The sequence below is a fragment of the Terrapene carolina genome, unplaced genomic scaffold (assembly GCF_002925995.2).
Source record: "Terrapene carolina triunguis isolate 2854851 unplaced genomic scaffold, T_m_triunguis-2.0 Scaffold132, whole genome shotgun sequence".
Taxonomy (NCBI): Eukaryota; Metazoa; Chordata; order Testudines; family Emydidae; genus Terrapene; species Terrapene triunguis.
In genome coordinates this window covers 19349162-19364468 of record NW_020664483.1, presented here as the reverse complement: position 1 = coordinate 19364468, position 15307 = coordinate 19349162, and the positions used below count along the sequence as shown (strand labels likewise).

The following is a 15307-nucleotide window of genomic DNA, read 5'->3' as shown; positions in this document are numbered from 1 at the left end:
TCCAAAGTCATGCTGTCAACTACACTGCGACAGCCAGAATGTAGCATTCTGGGATATCACAGCTACCCAGGAAGACCAGTAGGGTAAAATACGCAGCTGGCCTATATGAGTTCAGGTAAGTTATCATCATCATTGAATAGAGAGTTTCTTTGTTATTTCCTATCTCAAAGATATAATGTCTCTTAGCAAAAGCCTTCTGGATGGTATTTAAAAAAATATTATTTTCAGTTCAAACAGTCTCACTGCACTATATTTCTTCCACTGTGTTACACAAGTAGCACTATAATTACCAGAGCTGGTCAGGAAAATATTTTTTTTTTCTGAAATTTTTTGACTCAAACCAATTATTCTTCTATTTTTGTCAAAAATTTCCTTCAACATTTTTCAAGTCTAATCAAAAAATGAATTTATTTTAGTTTTTGGTTGCTGAAAAATTTAAGTTTTTGGCAAAAATGGAAATTGCCCACAAACATTTCCATTTAATTGAAAAGCCTTTTTACATCAGAAAAAGTCTGGACAAAAATTTTTTTCCAGCTCTAAAAATTACTTTCAGTCACTGGCACTAACTCAGCTCCACACATGAAAGTGACTTGTACAGAGTAATGTTTACACTTTCATATGGAACACTGTGTTACACAGACTGATACCCATTCCTGCATCTCCTAAATCATGTGTGGCTACGTTACATCTTTGGCACTAAAAGGCAAGTCCTGCTCCCTGCAGGCATTTCATTGCATGGCAAGGGGAGGAGAGGACGAGGATATGGAAAACCCACACAGGGTCTGCCTTCCCTGTGCTTCACGGGTGCTCTTTTCATGCCACTACAGGGATGAGTTTAAGTTTAGGCTGAGGAAAGGTGGATTCAGTGGTGACACCCTCTGTTGGGTGGTGTACAACAGTTGTGGGTACTACTGCAGCCATGTAGTCCCATAGTAAACAGGAAGCAGCATACCATTCTGCACATGTTTTGTTTAATTTGGAATGGTGGCCGGGGAAAATGCTCTAGGACAATTTTATTTTTTCTCCTTTTGCTAAGACTAGATTCTCTCTCTCTTTTTTTTAAGCCTTATTTCAGCCATATCCTCCATGGACAGTAAGTAGTAGTCCTGCTATACTGATATTTTTAGTGTATCCAAACCAAATTCCTATACGTATTGGGAATGTTTTTGAAATGATAGCTCTCTTGCTGTAGGTCTGGGAATGGAATCCAGAGGCATCATAAACAGAAGAAAAGTTGAGAGTTGAGTGAATAAAAGGAGGCATATGAAACAACTGGAGAACCTTTTAGAGAGGAGGAAAAGAAAAATAGGCATTAAAGTAATGACTGAATTTCAAGAAACCTTCCTTTATTTTAACCATTGACATGAGAATTCTGATCCCAGAAGAATGATGCTGATGACAGATATGGGATTCTTACCTGTTTATTCTTTGCTGGCTTGAAACAGTCTGGACATACTGTGGCTCTAAATAGAAATAAAAAATTAATTGATATGATCACTTAAATAAAAGACACTTATCAAAATGAAAATACCCAGGTACCAGATCTAATTTTTGAGCAGCAATGCCCTACACTTTGTGTCTCTATCACTCTCCAGTCTGGGATGGAGTTAAGATTTTTCAATCTTAAATTGATGCCAGAAGGTGCCAGTCTATTTGACCTACATAAACTAAAATCCTCTGATTATCCACAGAATATGTACAGTCTAGGTAGTGGCTGTGCAAACCTTTCCCATTTTGACTCCTACCCATGTCCCTCAGTTTTGAGCTGGAATGAGGAGGTATGTGGGGAGATCAGTCTCCTATGACCTTTCTTCTGAGACTGCCAACAAAGATGACTGACAATATTGTGTACCTTTGCAAGATGCACGGACTTCCCTAGCTCTCTATTGGTTCTTTTCCTGTTCCTAACCCATGCATCATAGCTTAAAATGCAACACCCTGACTAGTGGTGTCCCAATACACCTCTGAATGTTATTACTGAACAGGAAAAATCAGTCTAATGTAAAAAAGGTAACATCAGGTCATCCAGATCTTTGAGATTCTTTCTAACACTCCTAAAAGGAAACTATTTATTTTCTGTTTCACAAAAGTGAAAATTCTAATCAGTAAAACATTTAGCACTAGAGGCTTTTCTGAGTACTGGATGTTTGTCAAGGAAGTTTACAAATTAGTGGATTGCTATGTATGCAGTTAGACAACATAATTTCTTTTGTCCATGCCACGTATTTTTTATTCTCTCCTGCTGCTGCTCTTCAGGTTATGACAGCAGCACCTCGAAGGCTACTTCAGGGTAAAACGAAACTGATTGTAACAGCAGACCCCTGGTGACTTTCTACACGTGTCATTTGTGGGAGATAATATAGAGTACATTGACTTCCTTTTTCCAGAATTTAAATCATTCTTATTTTAATCTAGTTTCCAAGTATAAGTTAACAAAACAAGTTAAATGTTCCACTTCAAACCACAGAGTACTACACACAAAACAGATCACTTTCTTACACACCTTCTGCAGGTGTTAGCACAGGAGCAGTTTGAGAGGGGACAGAAGAGACAGTGGTGGCTGCTCCTGAAATACTTCTCAAAAGGGTGTTCCCAATCAGACTGCTCAAAAAAACCCCAATTTTTTACCATGTTCTCTATTATTGAAACTGACACAAAGAGCCTGTTCAGGGGAATCAGCTGTCGTGTAGCCAAAGATCACTGGGCATGGAAGGGCCTCCCCAGGCTCAAACAAGAACCTACTTTCTTACCACAGCAAAAAATCCACTATCAGTTTTCAAGTCCTGATAATTAAGGTATCAAATTTTACCATAGTCATATTAGAAGTAATCTAAAATGCACTAAAATGTGTACACAGCCCTCCCTAGACACAGCCCTCTGTCTGAGAAGACTTGCACATCTGGAGAATTATCACTTGAGAAAGTTCTCTGAGTTATTGGCCACAGTGCATAATATATTATATTACCTAAAAGTCTCACCATAGCTTTCCAATCTGGCTGCACTGAGAAAGCAAGTGGAGGGATCTCCTTCCTGAATTCAAGCCCCTCATGCTGCTGGATGAAATGTGGGCATTTCATCCAGATCCCAGGGTTGCTTTACTGCAGGGGTCTCAAACATGCGGCCCGCGGCGTTATTTCCTGCAGCCCGCCATAGATGCCGACTCCACCAGCAGCCAAGCTCCCCTCACTCCCCGCCCCACCTCCTTCCCCTCCCAAGCGCGCTACGTCCCTGCTCCTCCGCCTACCTCCCAGCACTTCCCGCCGCCAAACAGCTGTTTGGCGGCACTTAGGACTTTCCAGGAGGGAGGGGGGAGGAGCGGGGACGCGGCAGGGATTTGGGGAAGGGGTTGGAATGGGGGCAGGGAAGGGATGGGAAGAGGCGGGGCCTCATGGACTAGTCGAGCAGTCTGAGGTATGAAGTTCAGCATATATGATTCTTTGCTGCGAGTAGTTGGTAAGAATGTTTGTTAAAAGTGGCAACGTATTTTGTATGAATAGTTACTTCAAAAAGTTCCTGCCATTACAGATATGTTGATAGACTGTTAGTGTAGATCATCATCAGTGTTACTGACCACATAAGGAATAGTTACAGGTGTTTATATTTTATTAAAACCCCTCTTCGCATTACAGTTTTAAAAAAGTTAACACATTGACTTTTAATAGCATGCTATATTACTCTTCATTTTTTACTATACTTTTGTATCATTGTATGAAAAGGTTTCAGTGATGCGGCCCTCGGGCCAATGTACTAGTCCTCATGTGGCCCTCGTGGTGATTTGAGTTTGAGATCCCTACTTTACTGCTTTCTCCTCCCCCTGCCACCACTCCCTCCACAGCTACATTATACTGCTAGCTGCTAACTTGTCCCGTATAAACATTTTCAAAAGGTGTCCAACAGAAAGGGAGGAAGTAAGAGGGGAGGGCAGAGAACAAGGGAAGGGAACAAGAAAGACTGGGGAGGGAGAGGTAGGACAGCGAGGAGGGTGGAATAAGGACAAAGATGCAAGGCCTGGACAGTACCACAGCATTGTTTTGCCAGCAGGACTCCAGCTGTCAGCAGTCAGAATTGTGGGCTTCCCCTCCAAGCCACAGAAAGCTGACTGGAGAGGGAAATAAGGGAACTTTGATTCTTCCCTGTTCCCCCCTGGGTCACCTCTTAATGTGAAGTCCTCTCAGTCAGCGAAGAAGCTCTTGTAAAATAAGAGATTTGGGAGGGATGTGGCTGGTGGGCAGCAATAAAGTGACAAATTAGGCACTCAAAAGAGGCGTAAGTAAGGCAGTAAGGGCAGCAACAGACGAAAGGAAGTCAGAAAGGCCAGAGACATGCTCTAGTTTCTGATCTTGAGGATAGACAGCAGCTGCCAACTGACGGTATCATAGAATCATAGAATATCAGGGTTGGAAGGGACCTCAGGAGGTCATCTAGTCCAACCCCCTGCTCAAAGCAGGACCAATTCCCAACTAAATCATCCCAGCCAGGGCTTTGTCAAGCCGGGCCTTAAAAACCTCCAAGGAAGGAGACTCCACCACCTCCCTAGGTAACGCATTCCAGTGCTTCACCACCCTCCTAGTGAAATAGTGTTTCCTAATATCCAACCTAGACCTCCCCCACTGCAACTTGAGACCATTGCTCCTTGTTCTGTCATCTGTCACCACTGAGAACAGCTGAGCTCCATCCTCTCTGGAACCCCCCCTCAGGTAGTTGAAAGCAGCTATCAAATCCCCCCTCATTCTTCTCTTCTGGAGACTAAACAATCCCAGTTCCCTCAGCCTCTCCTCATATGTCATGTGCTCCAGACCCCTAATCATTTTTGTTGCCCTCCGCTGGACTCTTTCCAATTTTTCCACATCCTTCTTGTAGTGTGGGGCCCAAAACTGGACACAGTACTCCAGATGAGGCCTCACCAATGTCGAATAAAGGGGAACGATCACGTTCCTCGATCTGCTGGCAATGCCCCTACTTATACAGCCCAAAATGCCGTTAGCCTTCTTGGCAACAAGAGCACACTGTTGACTCATATCCAGCTTCTCGTCCACTGTGACCCCTAGGTCCTTTTCTGCAGAACTGCTACCTAGCCATTCGGTCCCTAGTCTGTAGCAGTGCATGGGATTCTTCTGTCCTAAGTGCAGGACTCTGCACTTGTCCTTGTTGAACCTCATCAGGTTTTTTTTGGCCCAATCCTCTAATTTGTCTAGGTCCCTCTGTATCCGATCCCTACCCTCTAGTGTATCTACCACGCCTCCCAGTTTAGTGTCATCTGCAAACTTGCTGAGAGTGCAGTCCACACCATCCTCCAGATCATTAATAAAGATATTAAACAAAACCGGCCCCAGGACCGACCCTTGGGGCACTCCGCTTGAAACCGGCTGCCAACTAGACATGGAGCCATTGATCACTACCTGTTGAGCCCGACGATCTAGCCAGCTTTCTATCCACCTTACAGTCCATTCATCCAGCCCATATTTCTTTAACTTGCCGGCAAGAATACTGTGGGAGACCGTATCAAAAGCTTTGCTAAAGTCAAGGAATAACACATCCACTGCTTTCCCCTCATCCACAGAGCCAGTTATCTCATCATAGAAGGCAATTAGGTTAGCCAGGCACGACTTCCCCTTGGTGAATCCATGCTGACTGTTCCTGATCACTTTCCTCTCCTCTAAGTGTTTCATAATTGATTCCTTGAGGACCTGCTCCATGATTTTTCCAGGGACTGAGGTAAGGCTGACTGGCCTGTAGTTCCCCGGATCCTTCTTCTTCCCCTTTTTAAAGATGGGCACTACATTAGCCTTTTTCCAGTCATCCGGGACCTCCCCCGATCGCCATGAGTTTTCAAAAATAATGGCTAATGGCTCTGCAATCTCATCCGCCAACTCCTTTAGCACCCTTGGATGCAGCGCATCCGGCCCCATGGACTTGTGCACGTCCAGTTTTTCTAAATAGTCCCGAACCACTTCTTTCTCCACAGAGGGCTGGTCACCTTCTCCCCATACTGTGCTGCCCAGTGCAGCAGTCTGGGAGCTGACCTTGTTCGTGAAGACAGAGGCAAAAAAAGCATTGAGTACATTAGCTTTTTCCACATCCTCGGTCACTAGGTTGCCTCCCTCATTCAGTAAGGGGCCCACACTTCCCTTGACTTTCTTCTTGTTGCTAACATACCTGAAGAAACCCTTCTTGTTACTTTTAACATCTCTTGCTAGCTGCAACTCCAAGTGTGATTTGGCCTTCCTGATTTCACTCCTGCATGCCTGAGCAATATTTTTATATTCCTCCCTGGTCATTTGTCCAATCTTCCACTTCTTGTAAGCTTCTTTTTTGCGTTTAAGATCAGCAAGGATCCTGGTCAGAGAAGTTGTATGGGAAGGCACCTTCCATGCTCTGATTTAACACCTACCAGGAACATGTGCAGTGAAACTGCCTGAAGCTCTAGCTTTTGGGGGGAAAAACAGCAAGCAGGAAGACCATTTTCTCACAACATGCTCCCTCTAGCCGTTAAGGGATGTGACTACATGGTAGACAGATTTCCAGAAATCCTGGATTTCTTTGCCAGTGAGAAAAGGATTTCTATGGCAGCCGCTCTGCAGAGCAAGACCAAGTGATTATGTAGCACTTTGTGTGGGGGGTTTTTAAAGTCTTGTCTTTAAGTAGAACTAACTCACTTCTGATTCCTCCCTTCATACCCAAATTCCCGAAATAAGCGGAAAACCTCAGTATTATATAAACATATGCTCACAGGTTATCAAAAGTACTTCACACACCATGTAAAGTCATCGTTTATTATAATATGAACAGTACAACAGGCCTAAATCAAATGCCTGTCCCGACTTCATTTCTCTGTAATGGACCGAATCAAAATTCTAGATCCACACACTCCGACATTAAGGTTGACAATCCAGATCCAAACATTTCCAAACTTTAGGCTGTTTGGATTTGGTGTGCAGATTCGGCCCCTCAGAGATACCATAGATTTAAGCTGCAAAGAGGAACCTGGATTTGGGGTTTGGATTCAGGTCCAACTCTAGATCACAAATACTGGAGACATTGCATTTGCTACAGACAAACTCTAACAATGTTGCACAATATTAAGATAAAGATCTTGTTGTTTGTATTGCAACTTACAGGAAATGGCAATCCTCATCAGTTTCCGGGTGAGCAAACACCACACTCACTTCGAACAAGCTCTAAGACAAAAAAGAACGGTAACAATTTCCTTTTACTAAGTGCTAGCAATTTATTAACCAAATGTATAACAAATGGTTCAAGGATCCTTATTGATATATTACAGAAAAACAGTAAAGGAGGAGGAGAAGAGGAAGATAGAATTGCAGCATAAATGGGAAACTTTTAAATGGGTCACCGAGAAGCCATTTCAGAAATATATCATAAGACTTCTATAGCACTCAACCATCTCAATGCACTTTACAAGCATTTTGTACATGGGGGAACTAGCACAGAGAGAGAATAACAGCCCAAAGCCTATTAGGCTTGGAAGGATTAGATCTTTATTGGTAAATGTCAGTAAACATTGATTTCACCGTACACACAAAAACCAATGGAAAAACTATTTCAATCGGTAATAGAAATTTACAGATAGGCAAAGTAAGAAAAATGCTGCTTGAGAACATATTAGAGTTTGATTTAAGGATATTAACTTTGCATATTTTGACATGTGATATTGACAATTGGTGTTTTAACAGTTACAAAGATTAAACTTTTTTGAGTCTGTCATTAAATAATTATCTGATCCCCTTGCTGTCTGACCTCCCCCATAATTTCCTATAACTGTGTGAACATTTAAATTGAAAAAAATGCTTAAAATAAACATTGATATTATCTGTCAAAATTATATTTAAAAAATCAAATTCTGCCAAGCCTACCTATTATGGTCACTAAGCCTAGCAAATCATGGGACAAAATCAAACCAGTCAACCTTGTAAGCAGTTCATTCCAGGACTTAGTCTGCAATGACTGGATGCCTTTAAGCCATAAAAGAAAAGCAATGTGATTTAGTGGATTGACGACAGAACCAGGAACTCTAGAGTAATCTCAATGCTGCCCACAGTTCCCTTGCCTTCGGCAAACCATTCTCTCATTACCACACTTATTCAGATACCAACCTACCTCACAGGGCTGTTGAGAGGATTAGCTAATGTTTAAATGATTTTAAGTTATAAAGCATTAGGCTATGTCTACACTACAGAGTTAAGTCAACGCAATTTACACCGACGATCATAAACCACAATAGTAACATCGCTTGTGCGTGTTCACACAATGCTCCCTGTGTCAGCGGCATGCGTCCACAGTTGGTTCTCTAACATCGACAGAGAGAGCAGTGCACCATGGGTAGCTATCCCACCGTGCAACTCGCCACCTTCTGCCTCTATTAGTTGTAGGAATGAGGAATGGATCACAGTGCATCATGGGTTCACCATCCCATGATGCAGGTTTTTCTGTCCCATTATTCCATGGGCTTCTAATCACATTTCGCCCCATTTTTCAACAGCCCCTGTAAACAGTACGCCCACCATCTTTGCCTGAAATCAGGGATTCAGCACTGCTCTCTAGTCTTGTAATAAGTGTTGTGAACACAACACGACTGATCATGCAGTATTTATGAGTTGTGAATCTGAACAGGAATCCGTGATGCCTGCCGAGCTGCATGCCATGGAAAGAAACAATTCCAGATTACTTTTGGCATTCATGATTCAGTTGCACAGGGTGGACCATCGCTACTGGGCTCGGGAAATAAGCATCAAGTGGTGCGATCGCATCGTCATGCAGGTATGGAATGACGAACAGTGGCAGCAAAACTTCTGGATGCGCAAAGCTAGCTTCCTGGAATTGTGTGCAAAGCTCGCCCCTGCCCCGCAGCGCAAGGACACTAAAATGAGAGTTGCTCTCTCGGGGGAGAAGTACGTGGTGATCGCTGTGTGGAAGCTGGCAACTCCAGACTACCACCAGTCGGTCGCGAATCAGTTTGGAGTTGGAAAGTCCAACATGGAGTTTATGTTCACGCAAGTTTTCAGGGCCATTAATCACATCCTGCTAAGAAGAAATGTGACTCTTGGAAATGTGTGTGAAATAGTGGATGGTGTTGCAGCAATGGGATTCCCTAACTGCAGCGGGGCGATAGATGGGATGCATATCCCCATTTTGGCCCCAAACCATCTTGCAACGGAGTACATCAATAGAAAGGGGTACTTCTCTATGGTATTGCAGGTGCTTGTGGATCACCGGGGTCATTTCACTGATAACAACAAGGGATGGGCAAGGAAGGTGCATGATGCACACATCTTCAGGAACACTGGCCTGTACAGAAAGCTGCAAGCAGAGACTTTCTTTCCAGACCAGAAAATTCCACTGGGGGATGTTGAAATAACCATAGTGATCAGGGAGACCCCTTACTCCCATGACTCATGAAGCCTTACACAGGAAACCTGGACAGCAGCAAGGACTGCTTCAACAATAGGGTGAGCAGATGCAGAATGATTGTTGAATGTGCCTTTAGCAGATTAAAGGCTCATTGGTGCTTCCTTTATGGCAGGTTAGACCTCAATGAGGAAAATATTCCCATGGTCATAGCAGCCCATTGTACACTGCATAATATTTGTGAAGCTAAGGAGGAGAAGTTTCCCCAGGGATGCAGCATGGAGGCGGATCACCTGGTGGCTGATTTTGAGCAGCCAGATACTAGGGCTATTAGAGGGGCACAACAGGGAGCTATTTGAATCAGGGAGGCTTTGAAGCAGCATTTCGACAATGAGCCCCAGTAACATGTCTTTATGTAATGCATTCAGCCAGACTTTGTTTACTTGCACTGGGACTGCACAGCCTCCTCTCCCCACAGAGCCAGCAAATCCATCAACTCCGGTGTACTCCATGCGGGAGATCATTTAGTGTGTGGAGCTGCCATGGTCAGCTGGAAAGATGCAATGTGAGCTCTCCACGCTGAGCAAACAAGAAGTGGAATTTCAAAAATTCCCGGCCCTTTAAAGGGAGAGGGACAGATGCCTGTATACCTGGCTGCAGGGCAGTGGAGCTCAAACTGCTGACCAGAGCAGTCAGGATAGGCATTGTGTGGCACCTCCTGGAGGCCTTTATGGCAAAATAAGCAAGCGCAGTGTCTACACTGACACTGCGTTGATCTAACTTTGCCGCAAAAAGCTCTACACCTCTCATCAAGGGGATTTTATTTTGTCGGCTTAGCAGGGGAGTACATCGGCGTGAAGAGCATTGACATGTGTACACTTCCACTGTTTTGTTGACAGAACTGTGTAGTGTAGACAAGGCCTTAGATCACTTATTTTTATGGTACACTTATAACTAGAGGGACTCAGTGTTTGTGGGCTCTAGAAGGTCTCTTGCTATCTTTAACGTTTAAAGACATTTGTTTCTATATGTCATGACTAAGAAAAGACTCCTTAGTAATTTGTATAAAAACTACTGCTTGCCTTGTCTCCACTAGGATTTACTTGTGATAGCTAACTTGAGGTAAAAGAGCACTTCTTTTGTTTACCAGATAAGACCAGTGACAGACTTGTCTACCTAATTAGAACCCATCAATGTTATGAGTAATTTATACGAATTCAGGAAAACAACAACTTTATTATTCATACAACACCTTTCCATCAGCAGGAACACCCAGCTCCTCCGAGAACAGGGGATGAATAATCCATTTGTATGTTTCTTTCAGCTGAACAACGTCCTCTTTTGCCAGTGATAGGCCCTGTTTTCTGAATCATAAAAAATAAACAATGAAAACTTGTATATGAGTCAGTCAAACAATCATACCTCTGACATTTCGTGCTAAAAATAAGTGACCAGTCACTAACATAAAATTTGGGTATAAACAGGCCAAAACTATACCAGTGTACAGAACATGGTGTGAAGGACATGGTGCTGCTCTGTAATAATTTATGAATACTATAACCTTGTCTGATTGTCATATGGGATGCTTACTATGTCTATATTGGGTTAAATCAACAAGGCTGTGAGGAAATAAAAAGGAAGGCAAAAGAATGACTGGAGAAAACCCACCAGGGAAACACTTCAGTGTGTTTGAGATATTGCCTGAGCTATTAACTGTGAAGATCCTACCATATCAGCTCCAGCCAAATTACATAGCTTGCTTAGCCTGGGTTCCAATTGCCAATGCTTGTGTTACCAATATATCAAAAGGACTACAAAACAGGTATGAGGACTCTCTCTGTCCAAAGGTCAGAGTGTGTTGAGGAGCTGTTTGTGGGAACAGACTCTCTCACATGGACCTTAGCTGATGGGTATGAAGAAATTAGGCCTTCCTAGACTCCCCTCACAGAGGGTGGGGGTGAGGACTGAGGTAAAATACATGAGTGTAGATGGTACCTTTCATTGTTTAAAATTATTTTTCTCTTATATTATGCTTTATTCCTGCTGTTAAAATTAAATAATACTTTGGTTTAAGAAGGCTGTCTGGTCCGCTGGCCACAAACTCCTGAAGGGGAGAACTGAAGGTGCCAAACTTAGTCAAACCTGCTGGCGTGAGCACTGAATCTGTGAGGTAACATAGCCTCAGGACAAGTCTAAGAGCAGGAGAATCACCCACCCCAGGGGAGGCGAAAGCACGAGGTCTGTGATCTGTGGAGGTGAACTCGGAAGGGCAGCTAGCCCTCTCACTGTGAGACAGGGCATATACTTGTTCAAGTTACAAGAGTATGTAGGCAGTACACCAAATAATTAAGGGCAGTGGAAAGTGTAACTAGCCAAAGATGTCAAAAATATTAAGAGAAAGCAGTACACACTTTTTTCAGCCCAGCAATCTGGAAGCTTACATAGTGAGAACCCTTTGCCACACAAGTAGCACATTTCATTAAAAAAAATATAGCATTACCACCCTTGACCCAAGCGCCAATGACAGGCCAATTTACTAAGAACTCACACCTTCCTTATAGGAGCTCACTGTGAAAGTTTCTCTAATGCTGATTAAACAATAAAAAGATGCCTTTAGAGATTAATAATTTACTGTTTAAACTAGCATTAAAGTAGGATAGAAATTGCTTTCCCACCTCTAAGTCTGAGTTCCTATACTGCCAATATCTCAAATAGCACTTCCCAGCATGATGGCCTCCATCAGAAGATAGCTCAATAACAATGAACTTTGAGCTAAATTGTTCCCCTACACTGATAAACCCACATAGGGAACAAGAATCTCCAAAGTGTTCCTCTCATGATGCTTCTAACAGATAGTTTTACTGGGGAAAGGTCTGGGAATGGGCATGGAGTTTGTCCCTCAGAACTCCCAGATCATAGGAAACTTGCTAGAGACCAGAGTCGTCTATGCAGAAGTCTTATGCCTCTGCTCCAACACTGCCTCCCAATCCTTCAAAAATTTCTTCTTCTCCCAGCCTGAGACTGTATACCCTTCTTGGTGAATTCCCCCATTGGTTTGTGAGTGGAGGACATTATGTCCCTGTCTCTCCCCCATATTGTGGGGTACCCTCTGAGTGGTCTGGGATAAGAAGATACATCACAGAGGTTGCACACACTCTCTCCTTACCTACTGGATAGATACTCCTTCAAATCACTGATGTATAAACAAAAGGTCTCAATACTAATCTAATCACTGCATTGATATTTCTGGTTATATATTTTAAAACCTATTACAGCCAGTATCCACAGTCTTTGTACCCTGTTCACTTAATAATACTTTTGCTGGAGACAGCTCAGTATCTTATAAGTTTATTCACAATTAATGTGATCCATATAAGATTCAAAGACTTTACCCAAAATTGTAAGATATTAATTACTTACTGAAGGTACTTTAGCCATTAGTACAAATTGTTCATGTCCCCATGTAGTTACATTATTGGGAGAATTTTAGAATATTTAAAACTGATGTCTCACAAAAGGTGTAGATTTATATATCAGTCATATCTGAATGCAAATAATCAGTGTCATCAAACTATACATATTAATCATACTTTTTTCACCATAAGTGGAAAACAGCCTGTGAATCAGCTAGTCAATGGTAAATTCATCAACTTAAACCCTATATTCTTGAGAACCATACAATTAAAATATTGTATATTGACACAAAGTATATGAAAACCCACATGTTAATAACCTCATTAGTAGCTACCCCAATAATAAAAGTGAAATGGAAAAATCATTAAAACACAGATGAAATTGTGTACCTTCAAACTAAGTGTGCACTAAATTCAACTCTAACTTCAAAAATTGAGATTGCTGAGAAATACAGGACTCCTGGATTCCTTAAGACATACAGAAACCTAGATGACCATTAACCTATATGACCATTTTATACCCTGTCCCTACCCAGGTCAGTAGTAACAAAGACATTACCTTCTGATAGTAATTCATTGGCTGATATTAAAGGAATTGATGGACTTAGTCCAGTCTGTAGTTACCTAGTGTTATTAAAACAGAATACCATTATATTTATTAGTACTTTGGTTGGCAGTCTAAGGGCCTGTCTATATGGGGAGTTGCTCCAGAATAGCTATTCTTGATTAACTCCACGTGTGGTTGCTCTTATTCTGGAATTAGAGTGCATATTCCAAATTAGTTTAGTCCATTTTGGACATGGAAGGCACTCTTATTCCAGAATAAGACCATCCACATATGGAGTTAATCAAGAACAACTATTCTGGAATAACTCCCCATGTGGACAATCCCTAAGCCATAGTAGTGAGGCTGTGGCCTGGTCTACACTACGAGTTTAGGTCGACTTTAGCCGCGTTAAATCGAATTAAGCCTGGACATGTTCACACGACGAAGCCCTTTCTTTCGACTTAAAGGGCCCTTTAAACCAGTTTCTTAACACCACCTCCGACGAGGGGATTAGCGATAAAATCGGCCTTAAGGGGTTGGAATTCGGTGTGTGTGGACGGAATTCAATGTTATTGGCCTCCGGGAGCTATCCCACAGTGCTTCATTGTGACCGCTCTGGACAGCACTCTCAACTCAGATGCACTGGCCAGGTAGACAGGAAAAGCCCCGCGAACGTTTAAATTTCATTTCCTGTTTGCTCAGCGTGGAGAGCACAGGTCGCTCATCAGCACAGGTAGCCGTGATGGAGTCCCAGGATCGCAAAAGAGCTCCAGCATGGACAGAACGGGAGGTTCGGGATCTGATCGCCATATGGGGAGATGAATCAGTGCTGGCCAAACTCCGAAGCAGTAAACGAAATGGCAAAATATTAGAAAAGGTCTCCAGGGCCATGAAGGACAGAGGCCATAACAGGGACGCACAGCAGTGCCGCATGAAAATTAAGGAGCTAAGGCAAGCCTACCACAAAGCCAGAGAGGCAAATGGAAGGTCCGGGGCTGAGCCGCAAACATGCCGCTTCTACGCGGAGCTGCATGCCATTCTAGGGGGTGCAGCCACCACTACCCCAACCGTGTGCTATGAGTCCCTCACTGGAGAAAGACACAGGGAAGCGGGTTCTGGGGATGAGGAAGATGAGCATGAAGATAATGTAAATAGCTCACAGCAGCAAGGAAGCGGAGAAACCAGTTTCCCCAACAGCCAGGATATGTTTATCACCCTGGACCTGGAACCAGTAACCCCCGAACTCACCCAAGACCCTGAGGGCACACAGGGGACCTCTGGTGAGTGTACCTTTGTAAATATTACACATGGTTTAAAAGCAAGCGTGTTTAATGATTAATGATTAATTTGCCCTGGCAATCGCGGCCAGTACAGCTACTGGAAAAGTCTGTTAACGTGTATGGGGATGGAGCGGAAATCCTCCAGGGACATCTCCAGAAAGCTCTCCTTCATGTACTCACAAAGCCTTTGCAAAAGGTTTCTGGGGAGGGCTGCCTTATCCCGTCCGCCATGGTAGGACACTTTACCACGCCAGGCCAGTAGCACGTAGTCTGGAATCATTGCATGACAAAGCATGGCAGCGTATGGTCCCGGTGTTTGCTGGCATGCAGACAACATCCATTCCTTATCGCTCTTTGTTATCCTCAGGAGAGTGATATCATTCACGGTCACCTGGTTGAAATGGGGCAATTTTATTAAGGGGACATTCAGAGGTGCCCCTTCCTGGTCTGCTGAACAGAGATATTCCCCGCTGTTAGCCACGCGGTGGGGGGAGGGGTGAAGTGATCATCCGAGAATTGGGTGGGGGGGGGAAGGGGAATTAGTTGGGTTTGTGCTGCATGTTAACCCTGAAACCGCAGCCCCTCCTTTTACATCGCAAACCCATTTTAAATGGCCAACCCAACGGGTCCTTGGTATGGTTAATGATAGCAGTACTCTTTGAAACCATCCCCAGTTGTTAAGAAGGTTAAAAAAGCCAAAA

The 15307-nt window shown here is 43.3% G+C and overlaps 1 protein-coding gene across 1 annotated transcript in view; it reads right to left on the bottom strand.

Annotated features, from left to right (window-relative positions):
- The window catches only part of PUS10 (pseudouridine synthase 10), a 78003-nt gene that overhangs the window by 26800 nt on the left and 35896 nt on the right, over positions 1-15307 (bottom strand). The window contains exons 5-7 of the mRNA XM_026653145.2: positions 10619-10730; positions 7117-7178; positions 1418-1463 (exon numbers count right to left, since the gene is read on the bottom strand). Coding sequence (XP_026508930.1) covers positions 1418-1463; positions 7117-7178; positions 10619-10730 — 220 coding nt within the window. The remainder of the gene's footprint in view (positions 1-1417; positions 1464-7116; positions 7179-10618; positions 10731-15307) is intronic.